The sequence below is a fragment of the Bos taurus genome, chromosome 5, assembly GCF_002263795.3.
Source record: "Bos taurus isolate L1 Dominette 01449 registration number 42190680 breed Hereford chromosome 5, ARS-UCD2.0, whole genome shotgun sequence".
Taxonomy (NCBI): domain Eukaryota; kingdom Metazoa; phylum Chordata; class Mammalia; order Artiodactyla; family Bovidae; genus Bos; species Bos taurus.
The window spans coordinates 105,599,170-105,617,980 of record NC_037332.1 but is presented as its reverse complement, the minus strand read 5'-3'; the positions used below and the strand labels follow the sequence as shown (position 1 = coordinate 105,617,980).

General features: G+C 42.3%; 2 protein-coding genes across 5 annotated transcripts in view; both read right to left on the bottom strand.

The window, feature by feature from the left end:
* C5H12orf4 (chromosome 5 C12orf4 homolog) overlaps positions 1 to 18,811 on the bottom strand; it is a 39,831-nt gene that overhangs the window by 18,136 nt on the left and 2,884 nt on the right. For 2 of the 4 annotated variants that reach the window (XM_005207206.5, NM_001075704.1), the window contains exons 3-6: positions 17,243 to 17,388; positions 13,679 to 13,860; positions 9,471 to 9,570; positions 9,254 to 9,375 (exon numbers count right to left, since the gene is read on the bottom strand). In XM_005207206.5, coding sequence (XP_005207263.1) covers positions 9,254 to 9,375; positions 9,471 to 9,570; positions 13,679 to 13,860; positions 17,243 to 17,388 — 550 coding nt within the window. Of the gene's footprint in view, positions 1 to 3,008; positions 3,575 to 9,242; positions 9,376 to 9,470; positions 9,571 to 13,678; positions 13,861 to 17,242; positions 17,389 to 18,811 lie in introns of those variants that run through there. The other 2 variants (XM_024991716.2, XM_059886392.1) reach the window with 2 other exon arrangements.
* Positions 1,957 to 9,234, bottom strand: LOC100336013 (testis-specific Y-encoded-like protein 1). The gene has a single exon (XM_005207222.5). It carries the CDS (start codon positions 4,932 to 4,934, stop codon positions 3,639 to 3,641), a length of 1,296 nt encoding a protein of 431 aa, XP_005207279.1. The 5' UTR covers positions 4,935 to 9,234; the 3' UTR covers positions 1,957 to 3,638.

Below are 18,811 nucleotides of genomic sequence, written 5' to 3'. Positions count from 1 at the left end.
GCTATGGCTAGAAGATCAGCCATAGCTGATCTGAAAACTGAAAAAATGTTCAGCGTTAGTAGCCACCAGGGGAATGCAAAGACACACAAAATGAGACCCCGCTACAAAACCCACCAGAATGGCTGAATACCACCACCAAGTGCTGACAAGGGTGTGGAGCGTCTGGAACCTCATACGTGGGCGGTGGGGATGCAAAACTGTCACAACCACTTCGGAGAACAGTTGGGCAGTTTCTTATAAGATTAAACACACCATGTATTCTATTTACTGTGTTACCCAGCAATCCCACTCCTAGGTATTTACATAAGAGAATTTTAAACATATGTCTACACGTATTATATTATAAACATACGTCCATCTATATGTTCCAGCTTCTCTGTTGGCTCAGATGGTAAAGACTCTGCCTGCAATGTGGGATACCTGGGTTCAATCCCCAGATCGGGAAGATCCCCTGGAGGAAGGCAACTCACTCCAGTATTCGTTCTTGCCTGGAGAATCCCATGGACAGAGGAGCCTGGTGGACTACAGTCCACGGGCTTGCAAAGGGCTGGACACAACTGAGCAACTGACTTTCATTTTCACTTTCATGACTATACAAAGACCTGTATGTAAATGCTTCAGTCACTTCATTTATAATTGCCCAAATCTGGAAATACTTCAAATGTCCACCATTGGATAAACAAAAAAATAACAGAGCAACAAAAAGGGAAGAACCACTTATAATGGCAACAACACGAATGAGGCTCAAAAGGGTTATGTTAAGTGAAGAAAGTAAGACATAAACTGCTGCATACAGTTTGATTCCATTTATATGAGAAAATAAAAATTACAGGGACAGAAATCAGATCAGGTTACCACAAGCTCGGCAAGCAGAAGGGGGGTTAATATAAATGGATAAAAAGGAAATGCTATGTCTTGACTGCAGGGATGACTTCATGACTAAGTCTGTCAAAACTCATCAAAATGCAAACCTAAAACAAGTGACTTTTATACAATTTACCCTTTAATAGACTTGATTTTAAACAAAAAGGCAAAAATAAATGAATTTTAAAAACTGGTCAATTTCATACAATTCCATATGTAGTTATGCTGAAAACAGGTTTCTGCTCCCCCAGGAAATCTACCAAAAAGGAAAGCAAGCTAACAAAGTCACAGTAAAAATACTCTTTCCTAGGAATACTTGATTTTTTAAAGCAGCAGCAGTGAAAGGTCAATATTTATACAATGGAACTGATCACACAGAATGAATTTCTGAAACTATAGTAGCAAGTGAAAGTGAAAGTCGTTCAGTTGTGTTCGACTCTTTGCGACCCCATGGACTAGTGCGTAGCCTTTCCCTTCTCCAGGGGATCTTCCCAACCCAAGGATTGAACCCAGGTCTCCCACACTGCAGGTGGATTCTTTACCAGCTGAGCCACAAGGGAAGCCCAAGAATACTGGAGTGGGTAGCCTATCCCGTTTCCAGCAAACCGGGGTCTCCTGCATCAAGAGATATTTTTTGTAGCAAGGGGTTTTCTGAGCTTCCATTAGGTCAGTGATTTTCTGCCTTTTTGACCACAGTACAGAGTACATACTTAATATTTTACATTTTGTTCAATACACACATGTGTAATGCACTGATGTCTTTTCCCCTAGTCTACTCTACTCAGATCTGTTCCATTCCATTCCATTCTACTATTAATTTTATCTTTTTTTTTTTTCCCAGCAAGTAACATGCTTTTATTTTACCATCATGCGTATAAAGAAAGACAAATATATTAATGGTACACTTTCAATTTGACAGAGCAGCTTCACAAGTATTTATGCTATTTAGGAAAAGACACATGAATTACTAAGCTGTTAACCAGGCAAATTATCAAGACAGACAATTAAGCCACATATTTTTAGTAGGCTACTTTTTCATGAAGACAACAATTTCCAAAGTATTAAGAATATGAAAAGAACAAGTTACACAGATTATATTTCTAAGCATACAGTTTAATTATTAACAGAAACAAGCTGAAATTCACTACGATATTCATTTAGGTGTTTATATCATACAGAGATACAGCACATTTTTCCAAATGTTCTCAACTGAAAGCAAAATAAAGCCTGTATAGCTCAATTTTCCCAGTAACCAGAAACAAGGAAAATAACACGATTTTACTAAATACTAGTGAAATAAAGCATGCAGTACTAACCCTCCTTATAAATTAAGTCAAACGAAAACAAGTGAAAGCACTCAGTTGCCTTTTTTACAAAACTCTTTTCTAGGTAATGTACTTAACATTCTAACCCCCTTCAATTCTCACGTGTTAATCCTGGGAAAAGAACCTCTTCTCCCATCACCACTGACAGACAAAGAACCTCCTTGAAGACTCTCCATCTTAATTTAAGGCCCAATTTTAACCTGGCTCATTTTTGCCTATCTGTGGTCTGTTCAGTTTCTCCTGTTTTGGGCACCCATCACAATATCTTCTTCCATCAATTATGGCCTAGATAGTACTTTTCATTTCATCTAAATCTGTCTCCCTTTAAATCCTCTAGATGTTGCTAAAGTGGGTGGAGCATGCAGAAGAGAGCAGAAAAATATAAGAGCTCTGGCAATCTATTAGACAAGACAGCCTGTTCCTTGAAATAATGGAGAGCCAAATTAAAAGACCTGATTTGCACACGCTTATGAGCTAACATTTAAGACAGGAGAGAGACAACGGAGAAGGTGTACTGCCACTCTGGCGCTTAATTACGCTCAGGATGAAAAAAGGAGGCACAAAGAGGTACCCAGCTTTTGGGTGATTCACTAGAGACTGAAAAAGCCTGGTACTTTGAATGGACACCATCTTTAGGCCAACGTGCCATGAGAAGTCTAACTTGTCACCTCAACCACTTGCCTGACAGTTATTAGGGTTCTGCATGATGGGAGCGGAGGAAAGGGAGGTGGGGGCGGGGGATGAGGAATAGAGGATAAGTCTTTTGGGAAAAATGGAAGGGTCTTTTGAGTGCTGGCAGGAAACCTGGAGATTGTTTACCAGAAACCAGAGTGGGGCTGACAAAGTTCTAGAAGATGTCCATCCAGTAGATAGCAGTCAAGGGAACAGCCGGTAGCAGGCAGCGGTAGCAGGCAGCGATAGTAGGTGACCAGAGGCGCAAGAAGAGCAATGGAGTCACATAAATCACACAGGCCCAGTGGCCCACTGCAGTTCTCCCTTGATATCATTAATGCCCGGTTATCTACAGGGCATATGCCTGTGCTGTGGAGACGGATGGGTAGAATGGCCTCCTAGACAAGTACCTCCAGGTATAAGAGGCAAACCGGAGGCTCTGGGAACAAACAGGGTCCAAGTAGTGCAGATAAAGACTATGCAGTTTACAGCATCACAAGCTTACTCAGGAGTGGTATGAGTCACGGGCCATGCAGCATGTGATATCAATGCAGAAAAGCACGAAGGCCATGTGCAAGTGAAGGAGCATGGCCATGATTGTCTCAATCTTGAGGCTGAGAGAAATGAATGTCCAGAGAAAAAAGGCTCCAGAAATGTCAGAGAAAAAAGTGGGGTTGAGAGGGGTGGTTAGAAGACATATCCGTATCTGTTGCCCAAACACAGGTCCATTAAGAGGCGAAAAGGGACCTTGTACAGAAACCTTCCCAATGGCAAAGTTTAACCAGACTGGAACCCAAAGGGCCTGGGGATTTCCACGGGCTCCCTTACTGGGCGACGTCTGGCTCTACGGACTCCTTCACGCAGCAGGTAGTATTGCAGTGGATCTGGCCACAGGTCCTCTTTGATAATTTCAGCAATCCTGTCAGACTCTGGAAGGCTGTGGTCTGAAAACCAGGTGAAGAAATTGCACACGACCTCTTGGTTCCTGCGAATGAAGGACTGGGGTTCATGGCCCCGACGCCATATGATTGGAGTGGAAAGAGACACTACTCGGCCAGAGGCTCTGACCTCATATTCTTTGACAATCAGCTGGTTTCGAAAATACGGGTTTCTCCGAAAGAAGAACTTGAACTTGCAGCCTGTTCGCGGGTGTCTGAGCTCCTTCACCTCCAAATTAGTTATGTATCTTAACATCTCTGCATCTTGGCCTCTAATCATGGGAGACAACTGGGGGTGGTTCCGAAAGGCAGTGACCCAGAAGCCCGGGATATTCTGAATGATGTAGTTCCTCCGCTCCAGGTAGTGTCGATGCATCCACCCGAATTTATGCTCTAGTTGTTGAAAGGCCCGGTCAGCCTGAGCGTTCACAGTGTCCAGTTCCAGCTGGATTGCCTCCAGCGGGTTCATGTGGAGATCCATACGCAGAGGCCGGTGCCCCGCCTCCTCCACCACTCTGTTCTCCACAATTTCTATTTCTTCACCGACTGGCCTCTCCTCCACCTCCATTCCCTGCTCCATTGCTTCCTCCTCCTTCGCTCCTTCCTTCCCCACCACCTCCTCATCCACTGCGACGGAGAAGACGGGGCCATCTTGAGTCTTCACTTCCTCAGCTTTCGCCTCCGCCATCAAGTCAGACCCCAAGTTCTCTGCGCCACAAGTTTCTAGCGGCTTCTCCTGACTCAAGCCCAGCGGCTCTCCGGGCTGACGGCCATTTCCCAGGCTGTTGTCCGTTGCCAGGGACCCAGACGCCATTTCCAGACCCTCCGTAGGTGGAGCCGGCTCTAGCCTCGCTTCGGGCGCTACGTAACCGCCATCCCCGCCTGCTCGGATCTGGAATGTACTGGCACAGCCTGGATCTGGGGGAGCAGCTGGGGGTGCGTCTTCCTCCTCTGGAAGCTGGGGTGGTGGGAGCGTGACGGCCTCGAAATACCCCTCACCCGTCTCTGCCATCACCTGTGACGCCTCTGTTTTCAGGCACCGGGAAGGGTCCGGTGCTCCGGCGGCACAGTCGGATGTGGCGAGGCTGTGGGTTTCAAGGAGAGGGGTCCTCTCGCCCCCGTCTGGGCTGCTCATGTCAGCAGCACTCAGATAAACCGAAGGCCAACGTCTGTTTTCCTCTCAGAAGCCGCGCTCGACGAAAACTGGTCGCTCGTACCACTCACTCTCTGTCTATTATTTCTCTATTATTATTTTTAAAGTTCAGTTGGAAAGCAAAGGATCTACCTTGGTTCCTGGCAGACTACAAGCAGCTGTCTGAGAAACACCACTGGACCTTATGGCATATTGTCTATATGGGACAGGATGTTCCCAGCCTGTCCCCGATATCTCTTTTTGTACTGAGTTTAGCACTTTTTTCATTTGAAATGAAGAGTATATACATGTTGGTGTCCAGGGGGTTATCCCATTTCTAATTATAAAAAATTGTTTAAATGTTTCTAAGGTATTGTCTTGGGGAAAACAACACCACAAATGAAAGATGATAATAGGAGGTGATAATAGATAGCATGAGGTAAACAGTTTAATGATAAGACTCATAAGCCTGTCTATACACCCATCCCATAAGTATTTCTTTACGTGCCTGTATCAACAGGGACTATGCCAAAGCCTTTGACTGTGTGGATCACAATAAACTGTGGAAAATTCTTCAAGAGATGGGAATACCAGACCACCTGATCTTCCTCTTGAGAAATTTGTATGCAGGTCAGGAAGCAACAGTTAGAACTGGACATGGAACAACAGACTGGTTCCAAATAGGAAAAGGAGTTCGTCAAGGCTGTATATTGTCACCCTGCTTATTTAATTTATATGCAGAGTACATCACGAGAAACGCTAGACTGGAAGAAACACAAGCTGGAATCAAGATTGCTGGGAGAAATATCAATAACCTCAGATATGCAGGTGACACCACCCTTATGGCAGAAAGTGAAGAGGAACTCAAAAGCCTCTTGATGAGTGGACAGTGAAAAAGTTGGCTTAAAGCTCAACATTCAGAAAACGAAGATCATGGCATCCGGTCCCATCACTTCATGGGAAATAGATGGGGAAACAGTGGAATCAGTGTCAGACTTTATTTTTCTGGGCTCCAAAATCACTACAGATGGTGACTGCAGCCATGAAATTAAAAGACGCTTACTCCTTGGAAGGAAAGTTATGACCAACCTAGATAGCATATTCAAAAGCAGAGACATTACTTTGCCAACAAAGGTTCATCTAGTCAAGGCTATGGTTTTTCCTGTGGTCATGTATGGATGTGAGAGTTGGACTGTGAAGAAGGCTGAGTGCCAAAGAATTGATGCTTTTGAACTGTGGTGTTGGAGAAGACTCTTGAGAGTCCCTTGGACTGCAAGGAGATCCAACCAGTCCATTGTGAAGGAGATCAGCCCGGGGATTTCTTTGCAAGGAATGATGCTAAAGCTGAAACTCCAGTCCTTTGGCCACCTCATGTGAAGAGTTGACTCATTGGAAAAGACTCTGATGCTGGGAGGGATTGGGGGCAAGAGGAGAAGGGGACGACAGAGGATGAGATGGCTAGATGGCATCACTGACTCAATGGACGTGAGTCTGAGTGAACTCTGGGAGTTGGTGATAGACAGGGAGGCCTGGCGTGCTGCGATTCATGGGGTCGCAAAGAGTCGGACACGACTGAGCGACTGATCTGATCTGATCAACAGGGAGCAAGACCATCCCCAAGAAAAAGAAATGCAAGAAGGCAAAATGGCTGTCTGAGGAGGCCTTACAAATAGTTGTGAAAAAGAAGAGAAGCGAAAAGCAAAGGAGAAAAGGAAAGATATACCCATTTGAATGCAAAGTTCCAAAGAACAGCAAGGAGAGATAAGAAAGCCTTCCTCAGTGATCAGTGCAAAGAAATAGAGGAAAATAATAGAATGGGAAAGACTAGAGATCTCTTCAAGAAAAACCAAGGGAACATTTCATGCAAAGATGGGCTCAATAAACGACAGAAATGGTATGGAACAGAAGCAGAAGATATTAAGAAGACGTGTCAAGAATACACAGAAGAACTGTGCAAAAAAGATCTTCACCACCCAGATAATCACAATGGTGTGATCACTCACCTAGAGCCAGACATCCTGGAATGTGAAGTCAAGTGAGCCTTAGGAAGCATCACTACAAACAAAGCTAGTGGAGGTGATGGAATTCCAGTTGAGCTATTTCAAATCCTATAAGATGGTGTTGTGAAAGTGTTGCACTCAATATGCCAACAAATTTGGAAAACTCAACAGTGGCCAAGGGACTGGAAAAGTTCAGTTTTCATTCCAATCCCAAAGAAAGGCAATGCCAAAGAATGCTCAAACTACCGCACAATTGAACTCATCTCACACACTAGTAAAGTAATGCTCAAAATTCTCCAAGCTAGGCTTCAGCAATACGTGAACCAGATGTTCAAGCTGGTTTTAGAAAAGGCAGAGGAACCAGAGATCAAATTGCCAACATCCGCTGGGTCATTGAAAAAGCAAGAGAGTTCCAGAAAAACATCTGCTTTATTGACTATGCCAAAGTCTTTGACTGTGTGGATCACAATAAACTGTGGAAAATTCTTCAAGAGATGGGAATACCAGACCACCTGACCTGCCTCTTGAGAAACCTGTATGCAGGTTAGGAAGCAACAGTTAGAACTGGACATGGAACAACAGACTGGTTCCAAATAGGAAAAGGAGTACGTACGTCAAGGCTGTATGTTGTCACCCTGCTTATTTAATTTATATGCAGAGTACATCATGAGAAACGCTGGGCTGGATGAAGCACAAGCTGGAATCAAGATTGTCAGGAGAAATATCAATAACCTCAGATATGCAGATGACACCACCTTATGGCAGAAAGTGAGGAAGAACTAAAGAGTATCTTGATGAAAGTGAAAGAGGAGAGTGAAAAAGTTGGCTTAAAGCTCAACATTCAGAAAACGAAGATCATGGCATCCGGTCCCATCACTTCATGGCAAATAGATGGGGAAATAGTGGAAAGAGTGAGAGACTTTATTTTTTGGGGCTCCAAAATCACTGCAGATGGTGACTGCAGCCATGAAATTAAAAGATGTTTACGCCTTGGAAGGAAAGTTATGACCAACCTAGACAGCCTATTAAAAAGCAGAGAGATTACTTTGCCAACAAAGGTCCATCTAGTCAAGGCTATGGTTTTTCCAGTAGTCATGTATGGATGTGAGAGTTGGACTGTAAAGAAAGCTGAGTGCCAAGAATTGATGCTTTTGAACTGTTATGTTGGAGAAGACTCTTGAGAGTCCCTTGGACAGCAAGGAGATCAAATCAGTCCATCCTAAGGAGATCATTCCTGGGTGTACATTGGAAGGACTGCTGTTGAAACTGAAATTCCAATACTTTGGCCACCTGAAGCAAAGTGCTGACTCATCTGAAAAGACCCTGATGCTGGGAAAGATTAAGGGGCTGGGGGAGAAGGGGACGACAGAGGATGAGATGGTTGGATGGCATCACTGACTCAATGGACATAAGTTTGGATACTCTGGGAGTTGGTGATGGACAGGGAGGCCTGGCATGCTGCAGTCCATGGGGTTGCAAAGAGTCGGATACGACTGAGCAACAGAACGGAACTGAACGGAACTGCTCAAGAGCTAGACACTTGACAGAGATCTGGGGATTACAAGAGCAGAAAAAATAGACATGGTTTTTTACCTTCAAGGCAAGATAAGTAAGGGAGAAGGACATTATATAAATAAAATGCTATATCTAAATCTTTACAGCACACACTAGAAAATCCTGAAAACAGGATTATTATACTGTACTAAGTATATCTCCAATAGAATATACTTTAAGCTTTGAAAAAAGAAAGAAATTCTCAAAGGTGAGTACACAGCCAGGAAATAACAGGCAATATAAGAAACACAGTGCATTTAGCCCATAAGGGACCACACAAATTATGAATTATAGAAAGTCGTCTTCTTCGTTTTGTACCCTGTACGTGCTTCTATTACTGCACATATCATTGTGTACAGTACCATTTACAGGCCAGTCTCTATAGAATATAAGCTCCCCACAGGCAGTTCTTGTTTTTCTGCTTAAAGAGTGCTTGGCATTTAAGATGCATTCAACCACTGTGTACTGCATTGAAAGGAAACCAATTTAAAAAACACAGGAGACAGTAGTCAAGGTATTTAGGTATACATACCCACAAGATTTATAAAGCTAAGTTCTAGGTGGAGAATCACCTTTGTAAAACATCCTGCCCCACATAATCCACATAAAGTCTACAAAATGAAAGGTGTTAAAAAAAGCATATAGTTATCTTGAATCTTCATTGGTGACTTAAAAATATCTACAACTAAAAAGGTCCAATTTCACAATAAATACAAACTGTTACTGATAACAACTTTTTATCTCATAAAAGCGATACCTGATTAATACCTGAGGGAGCTGTTGTTGGGATTTTTTAGGTCTTGATGAAGTTTAATTACCCATTCCTGATACTCTTGTTTTTGAATGGCAGTCGATTGTTTTAATTCATTGGACCACTTATTTTCTAAGTCCTAAAAAGAGACAGTATACCAACTAGTTAAATTTTTTTTTTCTTCACAAAAATAAACAAAGGCACTCTGAAAGTCATTATATATACCTCACTTACCTGCTGGGATTCGAAATGCTGAGCAGCTAGGGTGTTCACATCTTGGTCCGTCAGTGACTTTCCCAACTCCTGCATCACTTTTTCCATTTCAATACCTTGTCTGAAACATAAATAAGTAGACTGAATACAGTCATCACATTTTAAAGGTGCAGAACCACTTCAGATTCATGGAATAACTGCTACGAAGTGCAAAGAACATTTTCTTCTTATAGGAAGGTGCCCAGGAATTGCAACAGTACTGTCTGGAAAGCAGTCTGAAGCCTTGGCAATGGACAGGTGGAAACAATGATGCTAACATCGTATAGTATACATAACATCACGTGTGTAGTTAAATGGGAATCTAAATTTAGTACATAAAGGAGAACATTCAGAATCCAGGAGACAGTTCAATGTCCATAACTAATATTGAAAAGTCCACAGCCTTTTTCACTTGCAGATTTTCACAAAGAAGATACTCCTCAATTCAGCTCAAAGTACATTTTTTATTCCTCTGAATGTGAGTTAAAGTGACTTCAACCTTCGAATCACACGTTATAATCAGAAGCTGCCAGTTAGGTTCTAAGAATCAAACTGGTATTAAGTCACAGCGTTCCGTTTCTAGAGGAATGTGAAATACATTCTGAAGATACATTTTAGTCTTAATTTATCCAAATAAACAATGTGCGGAAATTAAAAATGGTATTTCCCCATGAGAAAAACTAACGGTGCTGCAAGTTCAGACAGTGGTTATTTACGGAGGAAAGAGGTGGGAACTGCTGGATGGGTAGGAGGGAGCCTTCTGCAGGCTGGAGATCACCTCCTTCTTCATCTGGGAGAGGAGCACACTGGTGTGCTTACTTAGTGGAAGCTTACTGAACTGTATACCTACAGTTTATTGCCTTTTTATATGTAGGTTATATTTTAATAAATAAGTTGATTAAAACATCTCTAATAAAAATGTATTAATCAAGTTTGTTCTAAAACACATTTCAAACAAACTTGGAAGCAGTGAAACAGACATGAACTAAAGGACTTCACTATCATTTTAGTCAGTTTACGTAAATTGCTCTTAAAAGAGAAACTGTACTTACTTCTAAGACCTGATTAACATACTTAAATGTATATCATAAATGAAACTCATTCGTATGTTATATTTTTATACATCTCAATGTAAACCTTCTGGTATCAAATATTCAGTACTACTTAATTTCCACTTAATGATAATGCAGGTGACCTCACTAATTTTTTAATAATTACTAGAGGTCAGGTGAAGAAAATGCTTGCAAGTAAGATTTTTATTAAAACAGAAATAACTGCTAAGCATTTATAATTACAAACTTTGATACAATATATTAATATTTTACATTACACATGTTCCCTCTAGTGGATAAAAAGTATCACTGCCACTTTAAAGTTTCAAAGAACTATCTTGAATCTGGTTTGCTAAAAAGAGGGAAATTTTCAATCAGGAAAAAGAAAACTAATAAATAACAATTCAACAAATAAAACTTCAGGAACATTTATTTCACCCTAAATGTGTTAGAAGTGCAAGTACAGTTAATGATATAACATTTATGTCTACGGTTAAGATGAAAGAAAAATTTATTATATGAAATACTATGTAGTGGCTCAGGATGTCTGTCATGATGATTCTGACAACCTGTACGTTATCTTGAAGACATTTAAGAAAAAAGATCATTGTAACTGTGTTGATGTTGTATTGAGACAAATTCTTTTAAAGATGTAAAATGGGATTAAAATGAAAGGAGAGATGAGAAAATGCGTCACTTCTACTCACAATTAGATAAATGAATTAAACACCAAAATTTTGGGTGAACTTACACTAATGAATTCCAACTTACTATTAGTTATACGATTCAACTTTGCAAAAAATATTACCTGCCTTGAAGAGAACATGGTTTATTTTTATTTATTAAGCTGACAGTTTGGACACGTGAAAAACTATGAAACTGTTCTTAAAATAAATGTTTGCAAACATTTTTAAAGTCTTTATTGAACTTGTTACAATAGTTATGTGTTTTATGTTTTGTTTTTTTGGCCATGAGGCATGTGAGATCTTAGTTCCCCAACCAGGGATCCAACCTGCACCCCCTGCATTTGAAGGTGAAGTTTCAACCACTGGACAATCAGGGAAGCCCCAAATGCATTCCATTATTATCTGTATGTTTGGGGGTAGGCAAACAAAGCCCCGTCAAGAAGTCTGGCCAAAGGACATTTCAAAAAATAACATAAACCAAAACAAATCCCTATTGAAAAACTATCCTGTAACAGAAAAATATATATATAAAGTACCAGTAAATGCAGATAATTAGTAACTTAATGCAGTTTCCAAAAAAACTGAAGGGTTAAGTGGAATAAGAACCTTCTTCCAACTTAGAAAAAAGAACAATTATAGAACAGTGATGGCCAGAGATGAAATTTTCTGGGAGGTGGAGTGAGCAGGCAGCAAAGAGAACCACAGCTCAGAGCAACTCAGCTGCTGACTGAAAGCAGGAGCAAGCGACAGCCACTGACGTGAACCACAGATGCCGAGCTGTGCATTTTTTAATATCCCTAAACAGGTTGGAGAAGACTCTTGAGAGTCCCTTGGACTGCATGGAGATCCAACCAGTCTATTCTAAAGGAGATCAGTCCTGGGTGTTCATTGGAAGGACTGATGCTAAAGCTGAAACTCCAATACTTTGGCCACCTCATGCGAAGAGTTGGCTCATTGGAAAAGAGTCTGATGCTGGAAGGGATTGTGGGCAGGAGAAGGGGATGACAGAGGATGAGATGGCTGGATGGCATCACCAACTTGATGGACATGAGTTTGAGTAAACTCCGGGAGTTGGTGATGGACAGGGAGGCCTGGCGTGCTACGATTCACGGGGTCGCAAAGAGTCGGACACGACTGAGCGACTGAACTGAACTGAAGTGAAACACGTAGAACGAGTGTAGGCCCAGAAAACCTAAGACCTGAGAACAGATTCAGAATGAGAGGAAGACTGTATTATCTGAAGCCCCAGTGGGTAAAAAAATCAAACAAATGAAGTTCAACAGAAGGTAATTAGTGTTGGGTGACGAGCACCATATTTTAAAAACTCTAATCTGTATTTCACGCTTATTTTCAAGTATGTTCACAGTATTCTATGTGTGCATGCTTAGTTGCTTCAGTTGTGTCTGACTCTTTGTGACCCAATGGACTGTAGGCCACCAGGGTCCTCTGTCCATGGGGTTCTCCAGGCAAGAATGAATACTGGAGTGGGTTGCCATGTCCTCCACTAGGGGATCTTCCCGACCCAGGGATCAATCCGACATCTCCTGAGTCTCCTGCATTGCAGGCAGATTCAAAGAATCTCTACTCACAGAGCCACCTGGGAAGTCTGTGGACAATATTATTGGATATGAAATAAAGAACTAGAGGAAATCCATTTCTGCCTCAGTAAACTGGGGCAGTAACAGTAGGGTTGTGGATCAAATGAGACAGGGCATCTGTTAAGGACTGCATGTTCGTGGCCCCCCAGAGTACAAATGTTGAAACCCTAACCTTCACTGTGATGTTATGTGGAGGTGGGGCCTTTGGCAGGCAGTTAGGTTGAGGTAAGCTCCAGAGGTTGGCATCCTCATGATGGAATTAGTCTGGAAGAAGGGGTGCTACTGTTCTTTGTCTATAAGCAACATGCCAGGAGCGTGCATGGAGGAAAGGCTAAGGAAGCAATGTCAGGAAGGCACTGGCTACAAGCCAGGCGGTGGGTCCTCACCAGACACTGAGTCTGCTGGCACCGAGACCTTGGACAACTCAGCCTCCAGACTGTAGGAGATCAATTTCTGCTGTTTGAGCCATCCAGTCTGTGTTTTTTTTTTTTTTTTTTTTTTAATATAGTGGCCTGAATGAAGACAGCATCCAAAGCACTTTGCACAGGGCCTGGAACAAAGCTGACCTTCAGAAGAGATAAGTTCTTCCTCCATCAGAACTAAGAGTAGATAGAGCCATCATAATTCGTTTAGGTAAATCCCTTGAGGAGTTCTATAAACTAGGAGAACCTTACCTGCCCAGGTGAAATGAGAGATCAAAACACACAAGAAAATCACTTTCTAATGTTGAAGATGATTTTCTATTCTATTTTTCAGTTTTATTTAAAAAAAAAAAAGAGAACACGCTGTTCTATAGCCTGTCATTATTTGATGATGTAACATTTAACTACGGTAATGCAAGAACTAGGAAGTACCTCTCCCGTAACTTTTTCAGCTCCACGTCTCTTTCGCCAATGAGTTCAGAGATACTGACGAAGTAGTTGTGTTCCAAGTTTAGGAGAGTTTCAGAGGCTGGAGAATGGATGAGGTCATGGTACACATCCGCGAAGTCTTCATCCCAGCTGGGCTCCTCGGGCCTCGCATGCTCTAGTGTGGTCTGCGAGATGGGACCAGACATTCTTAAATCCTGATGCAGTGCTCTTGGTTAACACACTGCTAGAGAAGTGAGTATACTATGATTCCATTTCGGTACATCAAAGGACAGAAAGGCCCTCTATTTATGTGTTTATAGGTTACATAGGATTATCTGAGCATACACAAAAAATATGGAAAGAAGTGAACTCAGTTGTCAATGTGGGTTACCTGGAGGCAGGGATAAGGGGAAGGTGTTAATGTGAAGCAAGGGATAGGAAGTGTCCATAATTTCAAAATAAAAAAAGAAAGGGTGATAAGTAAGCTCTCATTTCCATAAAACATACACACACATTTGAAGGGGCTGTTTGTAGCAGAGTGGGATTTTTAAGTACCTTACTTTGTATTCTAATGTGCCACGTGAGAGAATAACTTGCATATAGTAATTGTATCATCAGAAAAAAAGCTTTTCATTATTAAAAATATATTGATAAAAAAGGTTTTGTAGGCTATATATTTAGAGAATGAGCTTACCTATGTAATAACACTGCCCTTGATAACCCAATTCATTCATAGGATTTTACATCAAGATATACAGGCAAAACTTTCTTACTTTGAACTCAGATATTGTTTTCTTCATAAAATGTAAGTCCCCTCAATTAAATGTATGAAAACAGTAGTTATCAAAATGATAAAGGGACTGCATAAACACTGAGAAGCAAACAAACAAAAAACCCAGAAACACGCAGAAGCAGCAAAGAGACACCCTGAGTGCACACACAAGCACGTCTGGGGAGACAGATGCCTGGCCCCAGACGCATGCCATGACAACACATCTGATGCACACAGCGCCCTACAGCAGCGGAAAACTGACATGCTCCGAAGTCCCCTGCCAAAGGTCATACGATACAACGGCAAAGAGGAAATTACACAAAGATTTCAACATTTTTTCTATTTTTGATCTTTGCAACTAGACACCTGTAAAAGAGAACAATCTAAATTCTTCCCTTTTCTTACCAACGAAAATACCCCAAACGGGAATCTATGATAGGACTCAAAATAATAATGCCCCTTACATACAACAAACGGATAAATCATGGAAACAGGTATTCTGAACCGGGACAATCAGGTAAACTCTTCCCCTTGTTCCCTTTCACTTATACTTGGATCAACTCTAGGTCAGGAGGGGAGACTTATTAAGAGAATCAGCCGAATGTAGACAGTGGATTTCATCTGCCCCGCAACTCTGCAAACCCGGACCACGCTCTGATAACTTCTATGTATCCCTAGACCCAGCATCCCTCTAGGAATTATAACCAGTCTATGTGACTTAGGCTCTGTTCCAAATTCACTCCGGGCTTGGGCTGAAGTTGTGTAAGAAGGAGCCAAGGTCAAATCCGAGGGACCTGCTTGGCCATACATAACACCAGACATTCAGTAGCCCCACAAGGTCAGATCAGCTCATTATGTAACTGGCAAGCCTCAGTTTACAACTCAGGCTGGAGTGAGACTTGTGAATAGGGAGAAGCATCTTACTACACGAGATACACCCAAAAAATTCTTACTCACCCTCAGTCAACCAGAACTCTGGCACCGAGTTTACACTTCCTACCTGTCCCACATCCTGAGACCAGCCTGGGCCACTTGGATGTCCTGGTGGATGATTCACTAAGGCCCTGCCTTCCAGTGTCCCTCAACGCTGTATTTTTAATAAGTTCTCCCCTTTGCCTGACACTCATTCCATATCCTCCCTGGGAACAGCTCAGCCACTAAAATTCAAACACTCAGTCACTGATTACAAACTCCAACTGAAACTTCTCGTTCAGCAGCTCCGAGGCAACTGGTTCTGCAGCCTCACCAGGACCTCCGCTTCACAATCTCCACTATCTGAGCTGTTGGCTCTCTCTCACTGCCCTTTCTTCCTGATAAAGCTTACAGTCAATCACTGTCTTGCCCACATCCTCCTTGCCCACCTAACAAAACCACATTGTATTCCTCTAGCTCCACCTGCAGTCAGGCTCTGGGGAGCCGCAGCAGAAAAATCACAGAAGTCCAGACCAAACCCTGTTATTTGCAAGCTTGTGGCTGGATGTATTGTTGTTTACTTGCTAAGTTGTGGCCAACTCTTTTGCGACCCCATGGACTGTGGCCCGCCAGTCTCCTCTGTCCATGGGATTCTCCAGGCAAGAATACTGGAGTGGATTGCCATTTCCTTCTCCAGGGGATCTTCCTGGCCCAGGGATTGAACCCATGTCCCCTGCATTGGCAGGTGGATGCTTTACCACTGAGCCACTGAGGAAGCTCTCTGTGCTGGTTACTAGTTAATAAAAGAGAAGAAGGCAGACGTTTCCAGGTGGATATTCAGATAAGCCAGGTAGGTCAACAGACAATTACAATAAAGGATCTAGTCAAGATTCTGTCTAGGTGTCTTCTCTTCTCAGTCTACCCTGGGCTACTCCATTGAGCAATGAATAATTTTTTAACATAAGCATGCTCCATGTATATGTGGGATATACTCATATGAAAAAATTCATTGTTTATCTGAAATTCTAGTTTATTTATTTATTTAGGGCCACACCACACAGCATGTGGGATCTCACTTCCCCAACCAGGGATCAAACCCACAAGCCCCTGCACTGGAAGCACAGATTCTTAACCACTGGACCACCAGGGAAGTCCCTGAAATTCTAAGCTAAATGGGTGGCTGTATTTTTAATGACTAACTCTGGCCACCCTATGCTGGGTAGAAACACAAAAGCAGCGTCTCATTTCACAGGAACATTACAGGAAGCACTGCGTCCTGTGTGCGCACCTCGGTACCAAGAAGGACGCACACAAGCACCGACATAGGGTGCGTATTACGGAGTAACTCTCTGTACACAGAGCACAGAGGTTCTACAGCTGCTCCAGTGTTACCCTGGCCATTTACACACCCTCGTCATTCTGCTTCAGAAACAAACACACACACAGAAAAAGCCATCAGATCTATGTTACTTCAGGCTGGGCATGGAGGAAGCGGAAATGGGATGAAGGCAGTCAAAAGACACAAGCTTCCAGTTATAGTAAGTACTAGGCATGTTGTGTGCGATGTGATACATATAATGAACACTGCTGTATGGCACACATGAAAGGTAAGAGAACAAATCCTCAGCACAGGAGGAAACATTTTACTTTCTATTTCTTTAACTCTGTGTCTGTATGAGATGACGGATGTTCAGTAAATTTGTTGTGATAACCATTCCGTGATGTACGTATATCAAATCATCATGCTGTATACCTTAAACTCATGCAGTGTCATATGCCAACTACATTCCCAACATCTCAATAAAACTGTAAGAAAAAAACCCAAACAAACACATCAGAGTCCAGAACATCCCTGAAATTTAGGGTCTTATCTATTTTCGTACCTCTGCATAGGCTTTGGCCCATGTGCTTGCCAGCTGATGGAGGTCAACTTCACCTGACTTCACAGCTTCCAGGGCAGCTTCGGCCTCTCTGTCATAATCTCTGAGGGATTCTTCTTCAATAAACTGGCTCAGAGCTTCTTTTAAGTCTGTAATATCGATAACAAATACCACCATTGGCAGACATAATTTGGGAACATTTTACCTGGCTAAGCATTCCAGTGTGACACTCCTGTCAAGCTTATGCCCTTAAGAGCATGTCTAACTAAGATAAATTCAGCTTAGAGGATCATTCAACTAATCTCACACTTATTTTTCTTTATAACCACAGGTTACTGAATGGTCAAAATTCTTAACTCTTATGTAATATAACCCTGATACTAATTAAAAACATTAATTTCTGAAGTCCTCATCTGAAACCGACTAGAGAAAAGCACATAAAGACCTTCTACAGAGGGAGGGTATGAAGCTTTCTGTATTTAAATGAGTTTCCTATATAACTTTCAAGGATATTATTGTTGTGTGTGTGTGTGCTCAGTTGCTTCAGTTGTGTTGAACTCTTGGTGACCCCATGGAATTTAGCCCGCCAGGCTCCTCTGTCCATGGGATTCTCTAGGCAAGAATGCTGGGGTGGGTTGCCATGCCCTTCTCCAGGGAATCTTCCTGACCCAGGGATTGAACCTGAGTCTCTTGTGTTTCCTGCCTTGCAGGCAGATTCTTGACCCCACTAAGCTATGTGGGAAGGCCATATATTGTTACATTCTTCGAACCTGAAATACAACTTGAGTGATCGGAATATTAAAACTGATTTATTTCAGATGATCTACAATTCAAACTTCAGAGACGCTAAAGACTGCTTTGAGGATGAGAAGATCATGGCTTTCATCTTGGGCACTTCCTTGCTCCCTCCCTCTCTCAGGTTGCTGGCCCTGGGGGAGACCAGCTGCAGGTATGGAGGTGAGCCTATGAAGAGGCCCCATAAGGCCTGAGAACAGCCTCACAAGTGACCTTGGAGATGATCTTGTGCTAGTAGAGCCTTCAGATGAGACTTTGGAGTCCTGACTGACAGTTTGGCTGGAATCCCATGAGAAATCCTGAGTGAGAGGCACCCATCTAAGTTACACTTGGATCCCTGAACCACAGTAATGGTAGCAAGATAATACATACTTGCTGCTTTAAAAAAAAAAAAAAAAAGACAGATTAAAGAGCAGTGAGACAGAAACCAGGATACCTGTGCTCTGGTCTTGGTTCTGACACAACGTCTGTAACTCTGGACCAGAGAGTCTCAGTTGTTAGGATGCATCAGAGCTCCCTGGGGGGCTCACTGGAATAGATACTGCATCCCAGTCCTAGAGTTTCTGATTCAAAGTGAATGCAGTGGAGCCCAAGAATACACACTTCAAACAGGTTCCCAAGTGATGCTGCTTGGGGAACAATTTTTGAGAACTACTGCCTTGGGCAAATTATTTAACCTTTCTAGGCACCAGTTTCCTTATTTGTATGATGAGATTATGCTAGAAAGTTTCCACGTATCCACAAATTCCCTTGTATCTCTGACTTTCTATGATCCAA